Source organism: Aythya marila, assembly GCF_965140915.1.
Source record: "Aythya marila genome assembly, chromosome: 10".
Taxonomy (NCBI): domain Eukaryota; kingdom Metazoa; phylum Chordata; class Aves; order Anseriformes; family Anatidae; genus Aythya; species Aythya marila.
In genome coordinates, this window is record NC_139051.1 from 19,839,983 (window position 1) to 19,862,691 (window position 22,709).

Here is a 22,709-nt window from a genome sequence, read left to right on the forward strand (position 1 = left end):
AGTATTCTGCCACACAGATCCATTTGTGCTGAAGAATAAGTGTATTTGCAAAGAAATCGCTCCTTAGAAGACCTAAATGACAGCTTCCAAGCGAAACTCGATGTCTTTCAAAGCACTTGCTTCCCCTTCATGCTACACCGCAGCAGTGAGTCCCAGCTGCCCCTGAAAGTCGTGATGTTTCAAGGGTCTTGTCCTTCACAAGTAGGAGTGTTGGCTTTACCATCACAACTCTATTTCAAATTGATTTTAAAGGTACCCACAGACACCTGGAAAGAGGCAGCCAGGCTCAGACAAAGACTTCTATCAAAGTAACATTAGGTAGAACAGAAACATTTATGTACTTTTATAAGAAGGCCTCCGTAAACGTGATGCTCCGAAGAGAGACCAATGCTCATGCTCGAGCAGCAGCCAAGAACCCCACAGCCCTGGCCAAAGCAGTGGGAGCGCCGGGCAGCCCTGCGGAGCTGGCAAAGCGGAGGCGAGCGAGCCCCGCAGCAGCAGTGTTCCCCTGGGTGTCAGACGTTTTTCACACCTCCTGCTGGGGCAGCCCGAAGGTGACGCTGCTTCCTTCTGCGAAACACCCAGCTGGAGCCGCACGCCTCCCACCTTCACTCACTCAGCCTCCATATCGATTGTGGGACTGCAGAGCTGGTGTTAGGCAAACTGCACTGCGGAAAGGTGCACAGCAACAAAGGGACTGATTATATTAACAATTTCAGCCTGGACTACTGCTCCTGATTCATGCCAGAAGCTCCCACATTCAGAGCTTTTAGCAAGTATCTGTACGTGTGTACGCTTCCACAGAAAACAAAGCAGAAGTCTTTTTTTGTTTTCCTCCTTCACTTTTTCCTTCACTGTACAGAGAAAGGCTACAATTCACTCAATTGCTCATTTCTCTACAAGGCTTAAGAGGTACAAATGACCCAGTTTCCCTGCCAGGAACAGGCAGTAGCACACTTGCCTGGCATGGCAAACCAGCACATCTTGCTAAACCAAGGCAGAAGTTAAAGCTGTATTGATACAAAGGAAGAAACAAAACCAAAGAACCTGGGCATTCCCATTGGTTTCTGTGCTATATCAGCCAAAAATCACTGCTCACACAAAGATCTCTAAAATTGTGATCAGCACAAGTCTGCAGTTTCTAGAGCCTTCATCCTGGATTCTGGAATGTGTTCAATCATAATTAATCAGGCTTAATGACAAGCTTTATACAAAGGACTTTTCCCCAAAAAATCCCAGAGCACTTTATGAAGCAACACTCCTATTGACATGGAATAATGTATCAATTACAGAAATTCAATCACCTCCCAGCTGAGATTTAGCAGGTTTTTACTTAGGAGAACCAGACAAAGGAAACACAAACCAACAGACTGAGTTGGCTGATTTTTGCCAGCTGCTGCTTTGCAGCCGCCTCACAGGAGGCCAAGCTGTTTGGAGGGGCACTGCTGCACCACCAGAGACCAGCCTGAGACACCTTGGACTCAGAACAGCCCAGTACTTGCAGGAGGATTTGCTTTTGTTCTCGTACTTTTTTCAAATAGCCATGAAACTACATCCTGGCTCGAGGAATAAAGTTACCAGGCCCTCCTGTCTTGCAGCAACTTGCCTATTTTATGGCACCCAGGGCTTCTATTTTCAATGTTGTTCTTCTAAGCACGGGCTCTTGCCTGGGTTTAAATGTCTGGCACAAGAGAGTCAAAAGAGTTCTTTGTTCCAGCTTGCTGCCAAGAGGTTTGGATTTGGGCTGGTTATCATTTGTTTCGTCCATACTAATGACATGCTTTAGACAAACGTTTGGCAATGCATTCTTGGCTGGAAAAAACTATTTTCTCGAGGAAATATCTTTCCATACTGCTAAGTGGATGTGAAAAAGAGGATCCCTGTGTGGAAAAGGTGGAAAACTACTGTACCAGCTGCAAAACAAAACACAAAGCAACTTGGACCTATTGGACTGAAAAAAAGTAGGGCACAAGTGAAGCAGAGAGAGGCAGAACACCTATTCAAGAAATACCCAGGTTTCCCACAGTGAGAAAACGTGTACGCCGAGGAGTCTAACAAATTACCCATGCCCAGGGGTTATTTGCAACAGTTATAATGCGGAGTTTCACTGAACCACTTTGTGACTGCTGTCCTGCTGCACTCTCCTCCAACCTGTAAAACACGATTTTCTGCACAAGCTCGCTCAAGTTCATCTAAGCTGTTTTGTTGCCCCAGGAAATTTACAGCCTTCTGGCTACCTTCAGGATCGGTTGAGATTCTCTTTAATCAAAAAGAAAAAAGTTTTATGCCTTCAGTAGTACACCTTGAAAAGATTCTGGATCACTTTAAAGTAAAAATCTGGCTTGATTTTTAAAAGGGACAAAGGACTTTCTTTGCTCTTGCAGTTGGCCTTGTGCAGAGGACTGCTGTTGCTGCTCCCACAAAGGCAGGGCAATGCCACCCCTCCAGAGCTCCAGAAGCCCCTAGTATCTGCATCTCAGGCAGCAATAATCTGCTGTAATTTACTAAGTTGAGCTTCAACAGATGTTTAATCAGGGCTGAGGTTTATCATCAATGTATTTGTTATGCTCGCTTAGCTTTGCTTCTAATTAGGGATGCATAAACTCCCACCACCTAATTTCAAACCTCATTTGAGCACAGTTTAAAAGTTAGGCTTAAGTCTTAGAATTAGTGCTTTATGTTTTCTGTACAATTGTTTTATGTTCTTTTGAGACAAAACTGATGAAAAGCGTAACAAAGGGTTGACCATAAGCAGTACAAGAGAATAAAAAAAGAGCAAAAGTGAAAAACAAAGGATTGGCTAACAGATGGAGAGGGAAGGGGGAGGGCAGCGGGGAATACTGCAAATGTCCTGTAAACTATTTCATGCCAGTTGAGCTTTGTATAGCTTAGACACAGAATTCCTCTATTTTAATATACAGCCCAGGTATTGGGGTGAAGGAAGTGAAAGGGGCAGAGATGCGAGATGCGTTTTTGATCTGTGCGTAGGATAAAAGACAAAGGGAAACTGAAATTTAAATTACAAAGGGTAACAATTATTAAATTCAGCTTTGCCAGTGTTCCAAACACAAGCCTTAAAGTTCATCCTTCCTGGCATTTAGGAGCTTTCCAAGCTGTGTTTAGGCCTGCCTGCCCCTCATCTGAACAGGGAGACCCTGGCAGTCCGGCTGACTACCCCTTGGACCAAACAAGGCAACATAGGAACTTCTGCTCGGGCTAAAGCCAACCTGTATCACCTGGAAAAAGGAGAATTGTAGCCTTGGTTACAATTGTTACCTTGAATCCTGCAGCCATAAACAAACCATTGCTCATTTTCTCCATAGTGGAAGGAGCCTCCAGCTCCATGTGTAACTGCGCTGCTTCACATCCTACCTGCAGGATTTTAGCATGAGCATTTAGCCAGATTGTTTGGCTAGCATTCACTACAACCTTCTATTTTTGTCTAGTCTTCTCTCCCTCCTTTTTTTTTTTTTCTTCTTCTTCTTTTCCTACAATAGATGAAGAAGAAACCTATCACAGTGCTAGGTCAATATCCAAGGGCATTTTACCAAGTTTTTTCTGCATTCTCTACTACTTAGGGAAAAAAAAAAAAAAAAAAAAAAGCAGTGGAAACCTACAGGGTGGGCCACGTAGCATCAATCTGCAGCTCCTTAAAATTAGCAGTAGTGAACAGACAAGCAACACGATCTTTCCAGCTGTGCAGATTGAACTGAATTCCTGAGCAAGAGTCCCCCTAATGAAAACGACCCATCGATTTTCCCAAGATTAATGCTGAGACAGATTTCAAACACAGGTGGACTTGCCAACATATATACTGCTATGCCACTAACTGGTCGTGGCTTTTTTCAGAGGAACTCAATCATTACATCAAGAATGTACATAAATCCATGAGCTACGCTCACACACATTTATAAGCAGAATTTATGCAAGGTTTACTTTAAACATCTGCTAAGCAGATGATTCCCAGATCTTCAGCAAAAAAGTATCATTCCCCTTTGCTTCTCATGTACTGCAGCTTTTTTGCCCTCTGCTAGTTGTCCAGAGTAATAAGTTACATGAAATTAAAATTGACGAGGTAGGCAAGGTTTATCACATACTTTTTTAATAAAAACTAAGAAAACAAAACAAAACAAAACAACCACTGAATTTTAGGCTTCAACATTTCCCCAGGAAACCCTATGTTCTTCAGACTTTACAACCATGTGTTGGAAATGGCAATTTCAAGGAGCAGAACAAAGCACTGATTGCTGAGGGCCACAAGCACTCCCTGCTGCCTGCAGTCTCACTGTCCCTGCAGGGACACCCACACCAGGTGCTGCCCTGGTGCCCACTCTGCTGGGTGCCTCTGCGCAGGGGCTGCCAGCACAGTCCTGCTCAGCTGCACCTTGGATTCCCAGTGTTTATCTCCTAAGGGTTTCAAAGGAATTGCATCAGCTATCATCAATTGGTATTTTCTAACTAAAAAAAAAAAAAAAAAGCATCAGGAAATGGCTAATTTCTCGCAATGATCCAGTACAATTACTGAATACTGGCATCAGCACGAGTAGTGTACTTAAACACACCCCCACGTGTCAAAGAAAATGTTCCTGTTACATGTTTATGCACACAAGGGGCCACTGGGGCTCCTTCAATCAGCACAAATGGCAGTAAAAGAAGAGGAACAAGAATGTCAAGTGTCTTGGAGAAAAAAGTCCCTTGAACCACCGCACCAGGTCACGGTCACGTGAAGCCAATTGCTTCCCGAAACAGAGGGCCTCAGAGCAGACACCTTGCTGAGAAATCACAAACAGGTGGTTAGCAAATAAAAAAGGAAACACAAATAAGTTATCTTGGAAAACAGGTAAGGCACAACCATAGATTAATGTTTTCCATTAGGAAAAGAAACATAGTTCATGTGCTAAATGTTATTATTTGAAAGATAGTATCAACAAAACATTGAAACATTGATTGTCAACACTTGGAGATTGTCAACACCAGTGAGAATTTCAAAACCATGGTGTAATTGATCCTATTGATTAGGCACAACATTTGAGTAGTGTTCACCAGAGGGTAAACAAAAATACATGAAGGGAGCAAAAATCTACAACAAAACAAGTTCTTTGGCAGAAGGGGGATTGCTTCTTATAAAATCATGCATTTACAAAAACCATCACCAAAAACTCTTTACACCACATTGTTTTATTTACTTAGAAACCAAATATTGCTACAGCCAAGTGTTCTGGCTCATTAGCCTACTGTCTTCTATACACACAAAAAGAGCATGCAGGAGATGTATGTGGACTTTGGCCCTCAGGTTTATCATGCGACTGCTGAGCAATGAGCTCACCTCCACACAGGCATAAAACAGAACAACCCGTCCTTGGTTTCCCAGCACAGCACGGACTTGTATGCTTTCAGGAAGGTGTCGCACTGACAGTGCTGTGCTGCACCTTTTATATACTTGTAATTACCGTGGTAAAACCTACACACAGACCAAGACCACAAAAGCATCCCTCTTCTGATGAGCTGAACAGCATAAGATTGCAACCTGCAGTGTCTGTCTTTGCTCCTATCAACCACACATTCAACAAGTACTGCTCATATCAGTTCATCAGTAGGTGATCATGATTTTTTTTTATCTTCTGCACTTAATTTTATTCAAAGCCTTCATTAAAAAAAAAAAAATCTCCCCTCAATCTCCTTTTCTTACAGCCACCAGGAAAAGCACAACTATATCATATAAGCATTTTTGATACTCACACTGAAGATTTTACAAGTTCCAAGAAAATATTCTGGAAATAAAATGCCTGGATTCTTTTTCTTAAATCAATTAAGGACTAGAGCACTCTTAATACAAGACTGTCCATCTTCTTTTCATCTTTAAGCACCAAGTGTCATCTGGTGGATTGACACAGAACTGCACTAAAAGTAACCTTAATTTAAAGCATATTTTAGAGGGATTAAATATAAACTAATGAAGAGGAGATAACACTTACCTACAGCCTCAGGGATGCAAATAATAGAAGTACAAACCTCTACCATGTGCAGGTGTTTACAACCAGAACAGCCCCAAGACTCTCACAACATGTCTAGGTACTTCACTGACTTACCCAGATGAAATTCAGAAAACACCAGTTACCTACAACTTAGAAACCTACTGAAAAGCATTCATCCATCAGGAATAAGGTTAAAGTAACCTCACACACTATTTAAAACAAAAACATCAGATGTATAAATAAATTGTATATAAAAAAAAAAGTTCTTTTTCCTGAGCCTGTGAGGTGCTGGCTGTCTCTAGCAAAAAGAGAAAAAAAAATAGTCAAATTCCTTTTATTTTTTTCTTTTTTTTTTTTTTTAAGTGTAATCTGAGATGTGTAAGTAAGTAGGTGAGGCTGGAGCTTTAAAGGTGAAGTGGCCATCAGTGATACCCCAAAACTGTTTCCCCTCATGGGGGAGGGGGTAAAGAATTCAGATGCTGTAATCAAGACCACGCGGACTGCAATGCTCTAATAAAGGAGCAAATACTTAACTCGAAGCAAAACTTCCTATTTCTTTTTGTGGCTTTTCAACACATTTTGGTATCTTCTCTCTAAATCAGCGTTAACTCCCTTTGACATCAGGATTAAAATATACACATACACATCTCCTTTCTTAGCAGCAAAGGGAAGTATGGGCAAGAGAGTGAAAAAGAGAAGAGAGACTACAACAAACTGCTAATGAAGCTAAAGGGAAAACAAACAAACAAAACAATAGCCTTTGCCAGGATCACCACCAAAAGATTAACTTTGGTCACACGGTTAACACTTCAGCTCTAACAGCAACTTCCCCTCTCCTGCCCCAGTACGAATGCAATAAGGACATGGATTTTGAAACACTGTCGTTGTATAAGCCGCAAACTTGATAAGCAAACCCTGGGCAGACACCTTTACAAAACATTCCAGTTTTTAGGAAAATGAAAAGTGTTTATCAAGTCACAAAGTAAAAAAATCAGCAGCATTTCCACGGGGCCTTTCAAACAACATCATTCGCTGTGGGAGCTCCTGGGGCTACTGACAGCACTAGAGCTGCCGTGAGAGACCACTGTGGTATCAGGACCGGCCAAACAGCCTCCTCAACAGGGGCTCGCTTGGCAAGGGCTGCCGGAGCTTGACTCAGTCAAGTTCACATATCAACAAAAGATCAATGTGGTGAGCACTGACAAGAGCATCTTGCATGAGAGACTAAAACCAGCCCACACCACTCTGCCGATGGCAGTCTGCCTCACACCCCTATGCCTAATGGTGAAGAAGGCGCGCTACTTCATTTTGTCCCCACAGGTACATACACTTTGGATACCGAATCTACCCACCCTCTGCCACTCTTTTCACAGAGCTGGGCAGACAGCCCCAGCTAAGGCTCCGTTTGAGCCTCGCCACTTGGCCCAACCCTCGCCCTGCCACACGGGGCTGACAGGGAGGCGCCGCCATCTGCACCGCACCCCTGGCCCAGAGCTCCTGCGAGGCCTGCCGCCCAGATGGGCTCACCCTATGCACCTTGGCTTGTGGCTCCGTCAGGCTCAGGGCACGCAAGCTGAGCTCCTCCTGAGCAGATGAAACCTGAAGAGGTGTCTGAGGAGAGATCTGAGCATACAACAGTGGCTGACAGGCACCGGGTCCGCCAGGCCTACCTGACACTGACCGAACGTGAAAGCCCTTCAGGCACTCGCAGTGCAGGTGCAGCGTCCTCCACACCTGTGTGGTTCCACAGACACACCTCTGTCAGGCTGCATTACACTAAAAACATTCAAAACTAAGAATGCATATAGTGACACTGATGACAAGGACATGACCAGCTGGAACTGCTCCCTGCTCCTAACAACGGGAACAAAAATACCCCACAGACTCTGTGGGATTTATACTCAGTGCCTCCCCAGTCTTCCCCCAGCGCTGCCCCGCAGGGAACCCAAGCACAACAACACTTATGAACATGACCCAGGCTATGGGAAGGAAAGCAAACTTCTACACCAAGTTAAAACCTTAAAGGTTATCCAGAACATTAACAGACCCTGTTCTTCATGCAAAGAGCTGTCTTACCTGTAACAAGCTGACCTAGATCCAGCCTCAGCTGCTGGGCAGCCTTAAAACAGAGCCCCCCAAGTCCAGCAGTGTTTTCCAGTTGGTTCAAATCTTCCCCACCGACACCAAATAAAGTCCTCAACTGCCACAGATGAGGTAAGAGACAAAAAGCTCCAACAGATCAGAAGAAACGAAGCCAACCCTCTTCTCCAGCTTTCTCAATAACTGTCAGAAGTCCAACTGAGCTGACAAAGACCAAAAAGCATTACCTCAAGGTTCAATTCAAAGGTGGCTGATTCACAGTCAGATTAAAGTGCAAGTCCTGTATACTAACATCTAAAGCTTCACTTGTTTAAATTATACGGTGTAAGTCAGTACTTAAGACAAGGCAAGCTTCTAGCTCTCCTGATTAAAAACTGTAAAGTGTTTAAATGCAAAATGTAGGTTGCCTAATGGCAGAAAAAGATGAAACAATAGTCACATGAGCAGCATCTTACCCCTCAGTAACCTCATCAACCCAAACCCAACTGTTTTGGGTGGAACCCATAAATATTTAGGTAACTACAAAGGATTAAATGCTTCCTTTCAAAAAAAGAAAAAAGAAAAAAGGGCAGGTAATACTTTGTGTGCTGCCCCATGCATATGTGCCATTGCTGCTCTGAGGTGAAGATATGGTGTTGCTATTAGTCCTAGCAGGATAAAAAGCTCCTAACTCCACTTATATGATAAGAGGAGCCCTCTGCCAAGAACTGCAGTGCAGTGATGGTGCCAGAACCAAGTTGTGTTACAGCTCAAGGCCCCAGAATGTCTTAATCCACTGCCAAGTAAAGCCACTTCAATGCGGTGTCTTCATACCCCATTAGGGATTGCAAACCCTATGTTTAGGGGCATGGAAAGAAGCTGAGAGATTTACGAGAATTAGCATGGCTATATCTAGAGTTTCCTACAACACCCACTTTTTCCAGCAGAAGAGATCTGTGGTCTTCTGAGGACTCAAACACCAGTTTATTCTGTACAAACAGACAGAACTCCACCAAGCACCAGCTCCCAGCTAAAGAAACCTTCTTCTGACATACATCTTCCAGATTCCTTGAATACAAATCTTTCTAGTGTTGCCTTTATTGTCAGTGCCAAGTATGCTATCTGCCAGCACAGTAGTAACTCAGGCTCGCAATGTAAGACGGAGGGGAGGGAAGAAGAAGAAAAGCATTCCTAACAACATTAACAATTAGGAGCTTCCTGCAACACCAGCAAAGCACTAGTGATCTGCAGCAGAAATGCAGCAGAAAACGCTTTTCTTCTGCTAGCACTAATTAGCAGTCACACGATGCCAAGACAACCTCTGCTACCACTTGGACTCCCAGTGAGACCCCGAGAACTGGAGCAGCACTTGGGAGCATTTCCCATTTAATACAGTCATTGTAAAGCTCCTTTCCTTTACAGAACCCAAATCTTCCTATTCTTCAGGATCCAGCAAGTTACTTTTCCCACTACCCTTATATACGTATCCCCCTAAGCCACTGATTATATACCATTGTACATTCACCAGAATGACAGATAGCTTTGACTGCTGCAGTTTTCCCCATCTCCTACAGTTTCATATAAAACAACATCTCCCAAGTTCAAAGAAATCTAGTTTTTCTAGATCTATTAATGTCCTTCACAGGGAGAACCCTAAGCGGAGCCTCTTGGACTGATTTCCATTGCAATGAACTCTCACCCATCTCACAAAGAGGGGGAGGGGAAAAAAAAAAAAGTGAAAGAGAAAAGGGTTTGTTCCTACATTTATTTTCACAGTGGAACAGAGGGTGTAACACAGAGTGAGAGCTTGTCCCTGTCATTTCCTGCTGTTATTGACCAAAGTCCATCATGCCACCTAGATGATAAAATCCATATCAAACCTTAATTAGAGTGGAAAAGATAGCAGAAAAACAGCTTAGAATAGCACAGCTTTCATCTAATAATAATGGTATGTTAAAGAAAGTGATTAACCGTTGGGCACCCTAGATGTTAAATTATGACATTAGTTTACTAGCTATATCCTCAAACAATTTTAAAATGATTTAAGGATTAAGCAACATTTGGACACAGAGAAAACTTGCAACATGACTTGCAAGGATCTCTGAGCTTGGTTCTTCATGCAGCTGTTACAGATCTCTGTGCACACTTACGACCCAGACTTCAGCAACATAAATACCAATATCCTTGCAAAACTGGACGTAATCACAAGGGAATATACTGAATCCCCATGAACTCCGAAGAATCTTTTTTTCCTGACAAGACACTGATAAACAACCCTTCAAACCCAGTACTCATAACAAAGACACTGCTTCACAGGCAGCAGACCTTCATGCGGCCCTGAGCAGCCAGCTCCTGACCATCTAACAAGCTCACTTTGCAGAAGAGAGCTTTAGGAGGAGCTCCTAAATTTGGAGACAAGCAAAATGAAACAGTTGTTCAAATTTAAACACAAATAGTTATTTTTACATCAGCAGTGTGACAGAAGTTGAAGGAAGGAAGAAACTAAAAGTGTTTGCATTAACATTCTGGACAAGTTACCGTCCCTCGAATGGATTTGGAAACAGGTTTGCCTGATGGAGCATGAATCTGCTGGGTTGCACCAAATATTTAGAGCACAGTTGTCAGTACTGAAAGAAACATCCTCAGTGGGAAGGAAATCACACTCATGACAGTTCTCAAGAAGGGATCGTGCTGCAAGTAAGTACATTCATAGAAATACATGAGATTTACATGTATTTCAGTAGTCAACAAAACCTGGAGTAGTATTTACCTTGATTTTAGCCCTTACATTTGGGCTACACGGGGAACAGATTTAACGGGTGCACCTGAAAGGCGAGCAGCACTGCTGTCCCGTTTAGTCCAGCCCCAAGTAGGAGAGCAGCTATCTCAGCATCTTTACTTCATGCGCTGCATATTTCAGCCAGGGCACAGCACCAAATACCACCATTATCTAACTCCTACAAACACTTCTAAGCCCTCTAAAATTCTGCTTGTAGAAATCCACTGCAAAGTCTATGCTACAAACCCTACATAAATCATACTTTATCATGACTGCCATTAAATAAACGTAAAAACAACAACACAGAAAAATTGCAGACTTCCAGTTTTTGTTGTTTTTTTGTTTAAACAATCTAACTCAAATCCTGCAATTGTGAGATCCAGCATGGAGCTCTTAAAACTACATTTACCAGGTTTTAAAAGGAGAAAAAAAAAAAAATTAGACGCTGCAGTTTAATCCCAGCATCAACACCAGCAAATTCAAATGAAGAATCAAGTCCTATGTACCAGTTTGAAGAGCCCAGCTGGGTGCAGGGGATGGGGGCGAATTCAGAGTCAATTTAAGTGCTGGCTAAAGACATGGCAAGCACTTTTTCATCACTGAAAACTCAAACTAAAAAAAAACAAAAACAAAAAACAGAGCCAAAACAAGAAAACATAATCTAACATTACAATCTACACCCAGTTTCTGCACATTCTTAACACAGAAAACCAAACCTACTTGCTACATACAATCTTAACGAAGAAAAATCTTATTACATTTTTTATTCCAGACATAATAAGCAGCAGAAAGTACTTTCACTCGCTATGCACATTTCTGTGAGTCTATCACCCAACCGTAGCACCAGCCAAACACATATAAAGCAGCAGCAGCATTTTAAGCACAACTCCGCATATAAACCTAACAGTATATTGGGCAGCACCACCAATATTTCCAGTGAAGGTTCCCTTTTCTGTAAGTGTCTGTCAGACATTCTCTTTTTTGAAAGGCATGCAATAGGGCTGATCAGCCCTAGACCTGTGCTACTTATCCACTGCCATTAAAAGACATCCCAGAAGAATCAATACCCATGAAAAGTACCGCCTGCTCAGACAAGGCTTTATCTTGCTCTGTCCTCTGTTAATCCCTTCACATGTGACCTCCCCTCAATATCTGGCAGCAAAGCATCAAGGGCAAAAATGTAAAATTCCTCCAGGCACAGTCTTTTAACACCAAAGTTGCTGAAAAACAGAGAAATAGAGCACTCGGCATACCGCACTTCCAAGTGAAGTAAATGACAATCTTCTCTTTCATATTATTATGCCAGACTGAAAAATGATTTTGATTTTAAGGCCTGCCCTATGCCTTTTCAGAAAGGGGACACCACTGCAGTCAGGATCACCAGCTTTAAAATAAAAAATAAAAAGCTAAAAGAAGAAAAAAAAAAAAAAAAAACCCTTTTACAAAAAGTATTTTAAGGCTTTCAGTACAAATGATGACTTTGCAGTAGTTTTACAAGTAAGACACATGATGGTTAGAAATCTTTAATGCATTTCAAAAGTCAGATCAATATGAAACATCTGTTTACTAATTACATGTGTATTAGATGAGGCTTCATCGTTTTTCCCCCCCTTCTTGGTGAAGTCAAAATCCGTTTCCAGTGTGAGCGCCTCCTCAGCAAGGCCCCAAGGGACCCCACATATGATGTGCAGTTCTATGGAATGGCAGGGATGATCAGCTTCGCTGCTTATCGTGTCACCACACCCAGAACTCTGCATGCTACACCCAGAGCCTACACGCTCACAAGTCTGATTTAATACATAAGGTTGTTTTTTCCATTGCAAGACAGAGGAACTTAAATTCTGGGAAGAAAAAAGAAAAAAAAAAAGAATGGAAACAGCAGCACGATTAGGCAGCTAACAAGACTGCGTGCACATGATCCACCTTAGCTGGACCCAAGCCCAAAATCTCCGAAGGCTGCAGGCACAGATGTGCACGTGTGCTATCTGGCCGCCGGAAGGCTCCGAAGCTCAATGCTAGGTTAGCCCATAGCCGTAACAGCTCGGTTTTGATTAATTTTTAACATACGTTGTTAGCCAAGAAGATGGTGTGACATAAACACATCTTGGAAAGAGATTTCAGGAGGAATATCCTGAAGGCTTAAGGCATCACAGAAGCATGAGATGACAGGAAAGGTGCGAGAGCAACAACAGCGGGAAATGGAAAAAGCAAGTGGGAGGCTGACACTTCTCCGCATCAGAGGCGTACTGGGCTTCCTCGGTCATCCTGGAGTGGGACAAAGAGGCGACTGGGAAAGCTCAGAGAAAAACTGTGGGGTTTGAGTTTCATCCACGGAAGGAGGTGATTTACCTACACATTTCTTACTGCGCTGGGAGAGTCAGTTTGGATTCAAAAGGCAGGACTTTGCCTGGACACACACCAGCACGGCTGTGCATTCCCCACCTCCCTGTATCCTGACAGTAGATGCAATGCCTGCACCACTCTGTCTATGCTTGCTTTACAAGTAGAATCAGAATACCTAACAAATCAGAGCTAAACCAGAAATCGCAGCAGAGTTGTTTTTTTGTTTCTATGTCCTGAAAAGACCAACAGTGGAACCCATTCCCCAAGGGTGAAGGTGTCAGCCTGCAGTACTCACCAGCTAGAAATGCATTTCCGTGGGTATTACCGGAGGTACCTTTTTTCCTCTTTTTGTTGTTGTTTATTTGTTTATTAACTACATATTAGCAATCCTAAATCTATTAACAACTATAAAAGGTTTCCTATTTCAGTGGAGGCCAATAATTTGGGGAGTTGATGAACCCTCCTGCTTTAAGACACAGTCCAATCTTTAAATAATTAGGAGTGCAGACTAGACAGGAGAAGAAAAAAGCAAAACCATCTCTTGGTGCCTGCTACAGCCCCAGCTGTTAGCTGCAGGTTTTCTTGTGTCCGATACGGTGGCTGCAGCCACTGGCAGAGCTCACACCCCGGACTAAACCAACAACCAGCAACACATCAGTTCCTTTACCCTCAATATCCACTTGCATGGTTTCTTCGTCCTAACAAGAAGATTGGACTTGCATGGTTTGAGAAACAAATGCAAAAAAAAAAAAAAAAGTGTCTTGGTGTCTCGTCTTTCAAGTGAGCGGGAATAGCATCTGTTCCACATCCTAAGTGAAGCAACTTTTCTGACTGCACAACCATCAAAATCAAGCAGCCATAACTAAGACCAACTACCCAATTCCAGCAATTCCAGAAAGTATGGATGAGGCAGGCTTTATTTTTTATTTTTTTTTTTATTTTGAGGAAACCTTACTCTCCCCTGGCTGGTCACCTGTGTACACTTGCAGCTTCATTAATACACTAGGAATGGCAAAGCAAGACACATATTTGGCCAAGCTGAGAATACATTTAAGAAATTAATTTCTGCCCTGCCTAATAATGGGGAGCTGTTGTTCCCCCCCACCTTCCGTATTTGGCTCTGTATTTTTACAAGTCAGAAGCTGGCTGTAAGAATTTCAATAGCGATTAGTAAAACAGATACAGAAGGGCTCAGCAGGCAGCACTGTTTGTTTCTCCATGGGAAACCTCAGCCCAAGCGAACAACTCCCGCAGCCGGTGCGAGCAGTGCACGGAGGTGGCACACCTGGCTCCAACAGGAAATTGGAAAGCTGAGATTTTCCTCTGGGCAAATTCATCCACCCCCAACCCAGGGCTTTGCAGATATTCAACAAACAGGAAAAAGGGGGAAAAATTTAAATAGCAAAACCATACATGCTACTTCAATGCAAAGAGTAACCGTTCCAACATGTAGCTATGTGCTGCTGCAGCCCAGGGGCTAGACCTTTAATCACTGCGAGTTACTGTGCATTCAGCCACGGCTCCGGGAGATCTGGGCAGAGCCGGGTCAACCACCAGCACAAACCTGACTGCAGGGGCACAATCCCACTTCTGTCAAATTCACCAGGGAACACAATGCGTGGTTTGTGCTGCCTTCGTGCTTTCACGCCCGGTGGAGGACGACAGGTAAGAGCTGGCCAGCACCAAGCGAGGTTGAAGAGTTTTGAATGAATTTGTACTCTGAGTGAGTCTGTAGCAAATCAGCACTCAGCACCCCGTGCCTAAAACCTGAAAGAGCTGGACGTGGTGTGCTGGCTGCACAGGTCCTGCCCGGCCGCCACCTCGCTGTCCAAGAAGCATCATCCCCATGCTCCTCGGCACAGGGCGCGCTGAGGGGCACCAACAGCGGCCAGAAAACAAACATATGGGAGGCAGACGTCTGGCGGCACTTCCATCATCGTTTTAGGAGGATGTAACAACGGACAAAATCCATAAATAACTCCTCATTTGGCCTGTTCATCCAGTTCTTATTGTTCTGTACCCTGGACCATCTTTCTTTTACCTCTGAAACATCCATAGGTTAATTTCAAAGACACTTCCCTCAAACTTTCAGTGTCTGCCCAGGTTTTTTGCATTTTACTTACCACCTTTTCCTTCCTTTCCACTTCAGTCTTCCCTTCCCCTCCGTTCACTTCAGTTTAACTCAATCTTTTTTCTTCGTCATTGTGAAGATGTGGGTGAAATTCACATCATGAGCACCCTTCAGATACGCACAGGGACAGCGGCAGGTAACATCATAACTCTGCAGAGCTTACCTGGGAGCGCAGCAGTGTTTGTGGAGTGACAACTGAGGCACATTGAACAGGTGATTCTTCCCACACATGGTAAATCCACATCTGGCAACCCCTCCAGGCCTCCCTTCCCAGCCCCGGTGTTTGGTACAGTAACTTTCACCCTGTTCCAACCTCAAGGTCCAAAACGATTGCTGAAGTAGCAAGAATCTCATGAATGTAAATATTTGCTCAGGGTTACGTTACCAAGAGAGAATTTCTGCTCAGAGCCTGCAAGCTCAAAAAGAAAGAATAAGGAGGGGCCAAGAGTTTAGAAAAACTAGGGCCCAGTGTTAAATTCCTTCATTATAGTTAGACACCTGCCTGCTTTTCAGAAGTCTAAAATAAACAGGAGAAACCTCTGACATCCAAGGGATATTTAGATGTCTCCCTGCCTTCCAAAAAAATACTGGGACTACCAGGCTCTTTGGACTTTTGGAAATCAGATTTTTTTTAATATGAATGCAGGTAGCCTCCAAAACTCCCCGTACAGATTGGCAGTGCAATCTGTAAAGATGTGCACGCTACACGTATGAACTGAACCCAAATGCTCCGTCCGAAGGATGTAGGTTGGGTTTCCAGTAATAGGCTGACGTCTTACCAGAGTCCAAAGTCTCCGGGTTTTAGCCTTACACATTAATTAACCAGATCAATAAGTACCATAAAGCAGCAGCAAAGGCAGCTACGCTGAAAGCTGTGTCTCTGTGTACTTCAGCCACAGAATACTCAAAGTGCTTCAAGAGAGAAAACCAACAAATATAATGCAAGATTAATTCAGTCAGTCTAGCACAAAAATATTCTCTACCTGAATCTTCATTAAGCCAAAGACTTTCTAAAACGGATTAAATCAATCTCCAAAGAAATTCAAGAACTGGAAGAATTACATTTCAAAAAGCAAAGCTGCAGCACTTTAACACATCATTTCAATCATATAACTATTTTTGTCCGCACTGAAATCCACGAAGGCCTGAAATGTTTAACAGTTCCCTGCCTCTCGCAGCCGTTTCCTGTGGTCTGCTCCATCCCTCTCTGTTAACGCCTTCAGGATTCTGTCATCCAAGGAAATGCCTTTTCCTACTACTAATAACAGATTTGAAGACCATGAATCGTACATTATTCCATTCACTGCCTGATGACAGCTTCTTACTCAACGTCAAGAGCTCGCTTCAGAGCAGCAATCAATACTGCTAGCATTGAAGTGCGCTGTGCGAGCCTGTGCAATTTGAAAACTTAGAAATGGCTGTTCTTGCTTTTAACAACTCTGAGCACTCAAGAAAGTCACCAGCGTCTTTAAAAGACACAAAAGCTGTCTCAGTGCTCAACAGATTTCTTCAAGGCACAAAAAGCTCCTTCCCTAGGCTATTACTGCCCAGCAAAACTGCGGAGTGGGAGCCAGGAAGGGCTGCCCAGCCAGCCGGGGATGCCATGTGACGACAAACCGCGACTTCCCAGCGTGTGTCATGGCAAGCAAAACACGAGGGAAAAGCAATCTGCTCTGAACATACAGAGAGATATTCATGAAAGAGACCCTGAAGGGGTACGCGGGCAGTCTGGCCCCAATGCAGGTACCTGGACTCTGTTAACGGAGCTTCTGGGGGTGTCGAGTTCATGAAACCACCTCTTGGAGCACCCTAAAGGCCACAAAGGGAATCCTGGACAAGACGACTGAGGTTTTCCTTTGTAAATTCCCCCTCTCCCAGCCTTCCTGCCCAGTTGCCCAGCCCACTCGCTCCATCACCAGCTCGCTGTCCCATACCAGGGTCTGCAGCCTGGCAAAATAACCAAGCGCAGCCCCGAGAACAAGGAAGTGGGTAACACCAATAAACTCTTGCGTTTTGCACAAAGACCAAAATAGCAGCACAAGTCAGTGACACGAGAAGAAAAAGCAGGAAGAAAAGTGCTTGGAGAGGTAGTGGTCAGGGACCACAGAGGCAACGTGCTGTAAATAATGCCATTACTGAGAAGCCGGGTCCCAGCAGCACTCCCTGGGTATTTCTCATAGAAGCGCACAGTGACTGCTGCCAGGAAAAGCAACGTCTGTGCCAGTGCAGGAACGGAGATGAGCATCAGGCTGAATCTCCATCTAGTGCTGCAGGAGAGGACAGTCATTACCACTTCTCCTCTGTGCTGCTGGTACAGCGTCCCCGGCACCGCGATACAGCAAACACGCAGAACCTCAGCACCAGAAACTCGTAGTGATACTGAGTACACACAAAGCGCAGAGCTGCTTACTGAGAAAGAAGACACAAAGCCTCGTAAAGTTTTAAGACACTGCAAGGAGCAAAATGCAGATACGGTGATACTAAACCTCTCTTTTAGGCGATGGCTACGGAACAGGACGGGGAACAGGAGGGAGGGGGAAAAAGTTCCCCTGCAAGCACTTCCCCGTGTACCTCCACGATTGTTACACCAACAAAGGCCTTCTCAAATTTCACTACTCATAACCTCCAAACCAGCCGGAGTCTCTTGCCAGGACTGCCTCCCCATTACTGTACACTCCAGAGAACGCAACGCCGATCTGCAGACATCCACCCCCAATTTCATGGTGGATTTTCACAGTGGGGGTCGGGGGTGCCGTGCCTGGAGGCTGGGGGCAGCCAGGCGCAGTGCCTACTGCCGGGACGGGCAGGGGGCACGAAAATCTGAGTTTTCTTCTGAGAGCTAGTGGCGAGCAGGCAGCGTGGCTCGACAGCTGCCCCCACAGAAGGAACCAGCTGAGGAGCTCAAACACCCCCCTCACAGCCTCCCTCCTCCCTCACTTGTTCCTTAGCCTGAGATGAAATGAACTATCTCAAGTTCTCTGTCTTTGTTCCCACATCTGAAAAATACACGACGTTGATTTTTTACTTCAGGGGAGCTTTCAGCTAGTTCGGAGGGTTTGGAAGAGGAGAGATATTTGCAAATGGTATCAATATTCATCATGATGCGATGATTGTAAACCAGGGTCTCTCAAGTGAAACATTCATTTTCACATTAAAATTTGATAACGCCAACAAAAACAAATACCACAGTAGTTATTACTGCTTTTAATCTGCAACACTACTTATTCCACCCCAACAAGTTAACATGCAGGTAGCCAACAGCCCAAAGCCCCAGTACAGTTTCTGTATTCAGCCCCAGGAACTGGAAGTATTTGTTACTTTTTACCTGCCACCCCTTTTAAATAGTTTTAAATTGAGTTTTGAGTATTTAATGAAAGAAAAATATTGAAATTGTTTACCAAACAGCTTGAAGAAGCAAATGAATCTTATTCAAATGCATTCTAAAAGTTTACAGCTGCTTTAGTAGGAGCCAGCATACAGAGAGGAAACAAAACATTAATCACATCATGGTTACATCAACACTCGCTGTCCTCTCAGATCTCACACAGGCTACTCGGGCACACTAACCAGAGGAGGACTACTTGCATCAATGTGACTGGAGTCTGATAAACTTAACAAGACACCTAAAACAAAAGTAGGTACAAACACTTTGAAAGCAATATATCAATTATCATTGAGTAAGGGCTGTAGAAGCAGATCAACCTCAGTCAGGAACAAGAGCATTCACCCAGTGCCCATCAAACCCACTCAATGGTTCATGCAGGACAAAGCCGCTCCTAAAGACTGCCTTAAGGATGTTAGGCGCTGAAAATGAGTGGAAAACGCACAAATTTTAGGTAGGCTTTCAGAAGGCAGCAGTCCCCAAACCACACCACCCCATGCAGGTTGCTTGAGAGCAAGGCTTCCTCCAAAACAAACGCCTAACAACTTAATCACTGAGCTTGCAGCATAAAAATCTCACGTTGCTTATGGGGGGAAAAGGTCACAGAGCCCATCTTGAAAATATCACAATGCAAAGAATGCACAAGGGAAAAATCATCACCTTGGACTCTGACTTCCCATGCCTTTCCTCCTGGAGCCCCAGTGCCTCAGCAACCTGCTCCCACTGCTACTGGCCTCAGACACTCTTCCTCCTTTCTGAGCATGCTACAGAAGCTCATCCCACACAAGAAGCCACAAGGATTTTCAGTGCTCTCTGTTGATTTCATCATTTTCACTGGTATGAACATCCTTTCCTCCATCTCTGAGTCACTTCAAGACCAAATAAGCTTTCAAGTCCCAAACTCTTTGCACATTATTGCCTCAAGTGATGTGGTACAGGGGGCATCCACAAGAGTTTTCCAGGTCAGTAGTTCCTGTGGCACTGCTAGACCACGCTAGATTTCCTTAAGGAAAGGGTAGCCTACTACCATCCCCCATCTTTCTTTATCATCTCTGTGGAAGATGCCTTAAGGATCTCCTATCTTATGTATCCATAAAGAGACAGAGTTCCTCAGGAAGACAGGGTCCTAGATTCATTTTCAGCAAGTGTTCTAGACATACATTTAAATGCCAGGAGCCGCACTGAAGGGTACTCCACTTCCAGCCCCCTTCAGGAATGATGTGAGCAGGACACATTTGATCAGGAGCAAGGTTAGCATCTACAGATGTGAGTTAGATCACCACACTGTAGGTGCTGTAACTTGGCAAACAGAAATAACTCTCTCTTACTCCCTGAAGACAACCACAGCCAACAAAGCTACACATTCGTGCATACGGTGGGGTAGTTAGAGCACCTACTACCTTGGCTAACTTGGGAGCCTTCTGTAACTCACAGAGAGGCTGCTAACACAGCCTCTAACACAGGTATCCCTGGTCACCTCCTGCAGGCTCAAATCCACACAGGAAGACCGTCTCCAAGCTTAACATACTGCAGTACCAGAGTAGCCCAGGAGATACCGGGAGTCAGATTGTCTGAATAGCCCTGAAGCCAGGGCAGACGGTAAATCTCAGCAGGTCTGCAACTCACTGTGATCTTTCTTGGGTTGATCCAGGCTTTACCTGCCCAAGAAGTAGGGCAGAAGAGAAACTGCATTTGTACAACACAAGGATTTATTTCTTCAAAAGAAGGAACTAATTTAAATTCAATTTTATTTTTATCATTTTTCTCTAGCTTTATTAAGCTAAGGAGATATACGAACAAACCCAGTTCGCTTATTATGACTTTATAAACACGGTTCTGCTAGCTTGAATATCATCTGTATAAGTAACGCATTCTAATTTCTAATGGTGTGAAAGCTGGCTTACTAGTACAAATGTACATCTTAAAGAATGTAAAAAAATATTTTTTATCAGTGTGTTCGTCACCAGATGTATTCCGTTTACATTCTGTACGCCTCTCCGCATGGACAACAAACCCAATTCTGGCCATTAACAATTGCCAATAGTCCCTTTCACTCCTCGGTGCTGCTGTGTTTCAGGCACTGCGAGAAGCGCTAGCCCACAGTTCTGCTACATTGTAGAGCCATTTTCCTTTGTGCTAAAATTCCCCAAAGCTCGCACAGGAACCAAGGTAGAGCTATCCCTTTAACACAGTTTAACCACTCTCAATGCTTGGAATGGAAAATGTGACTTAGGTACTGAGGTTTAAAAAACAGCTACGATGTATGTATGCAGCCAATTTTTAAAACATGAATCTCGTAAGTTTTTTTAGGCTTTTTTTTTTTTTTTTTTTTGCATGAGAATGTAGAGCTTACAAGAGCCAGCCAGCTAAATGCAACAGACCATTATGGCTCAGAGGTTTCCAATTTGCAACTAGAAATGGTTTACATTATAACTACTAACAGCTCCAAAAGGTATTTAAAAAGGAGAGAGCGGAGAAAAAACTTGGCATTTCACGAGTGCCTAAATATGGATTGGCAGGAAACAAATTTGATCTGTGCCGTTAATAATAGCCTTACCAAAATAAGTGTTTAACAGGACGGGTTTTATGTGGTTTTAGGAGACCTAAAAATACATTCGCGCGGCTCAGGACCGCATCCACGCAGAGCCGCGGTCCCCGGGCATTGTCAGCCGCCGCGGGACGGGCTCGGGGCCCTGCCGCCAGCCCCCGGGGCGCCCCAAAACGCGGCCGGAGCCCGGGCTGCAGCCGGGGGCCTCCCGCCAGGGTCTCGCCCCGCGGAGAAGGGCTCGGAGCTGGGCACGGGCGCGCTGCCGGAGGAGGAGGAGGGAGAAGCAGAGAGGCAGGAGGGGAGAGAAAGAAGTTCCCCGCCGGCCCGGGCAGCCCGAGCCCCGCCGAGGACTCAGCGGGCGCGGCGCGGAGCCCGCCCGGAGCAGCCCCGCGGGGGCCCGGCCCGGCCCGGCCCGGGGTCGCAGCCTTACCCTCCGGCTCCATCTGCTCCCGCCGCCGCGCTCCGGCGCTCGCCGAGCCGCTGCGAGTCGGGCCGGGCTGCGCGGTTACAAAGGCGGCCGCCGGGCGAGGGGGGTGGGTTTCCTCTCCCTCCCACTGCAGCTGCATCGCGCCGTGAGGCGCCGCCAGCGGGACGAGGCGCCCCTGAAGGCGGCGGAGGCGGGAGGGGCTCCTGCCGCCCGCCTCGGCACGGCGCGGCCCGGGCGGGGAGGGGAGCGGAGGGCAGGGGATGGGATGGGATCGCCCCGCCGGCCTGGCGCTCCGTGCCCGCAGGCCGCGGCGGGGCGGCGAAGCCCCCTCACGCCTCCCCGCCCCGTCCCGTGGCCCGGCCGGCGACGGCGGAGGGGAAGGGAGCGCCCCGGGGCCGGGGGACGGCGCTGCCGGGCTCCGGGCTCCTCAGAGCAGCGCCGTGGCCGCCTCCCGGAGGCGCGGCTGCCGCCCGGGACCGCGGGCTGCCCCGCCTGACGGGTTTGATCCATCCTGAGGCGGCCCAGGGCGAAGCCCTGCCGCCCTGTTGTTTGGATGGCGGAACCATTGAGTTGGAAAAGCCCTCCAAGATCATCTGTTCCAACCACCCCCCTACCACCAGTGTCACCCACTGAACCATGTCCCCAAGTGCCACGTCCAACCTTTCCTTGAACACCCCCAGGGACGGGGACGCCACCACCTCCCTGGGCAACCCGTCCCAGTGCCTGACTGCTCTTTCTGAGCAGAAACGTCTCCTCATTTCCAACCTGAACCTCCCCTGGCGCAACTTGAGGCCGTTCCCCCTTGTTCTATCACTAGTTATCTGTGAGAAGAGGCCAACCCCCAGCTCCCCACACCTTCCTTTCAGGCAGGTGTAGAGAGCAATAAGGTCTCCCTGAGCCTCCTCCAGACTAAACAACGCCAACTCTCTCAGCTGCTCCTCAGCTTCACAAGGCTCCCAGCTCCCACACCAGCTGTTGCCATCAGTGCCAAAAGCTCTTCGTGCAGCTGCTGAGGGTGGCTATTGGGCATGTGGCAGGGCCAAGC

General features: G+C 45.5%; 1 protein-coding gene across 2 annotated transcripts in view; it reads right to left on the minus strand.

Annotated features, from left to right (window-relative positions):
* Positions 1–22,072, minus strand: part of FGD3 (FYVE, RhoGEF and PH domain containing 3) — a 109,997-nt gene extending 87,925 nt beyond the window's left edge. Inside the window, exon 1 of one of the 2 annotated variants that reach the window (XM_082768213.1) lies at positions 21,668–22,046. In XM_082768213.1, the coding sequence (XP_082624339.1) occupies positions 21,668–21,803 (136 nt within the window). In that variant the 5' untranslated portion in view covers positions 21,804–22,046. Of the gene's footprint in view, positions 1–21,667 lie in introns of both variants that reach the window. The other variant, XM_082768214.1, reaches the window with a different exon arrangement.
* Between the last annotated feature and the right edge of the window lie 637 nt (positions 22,073–22,709).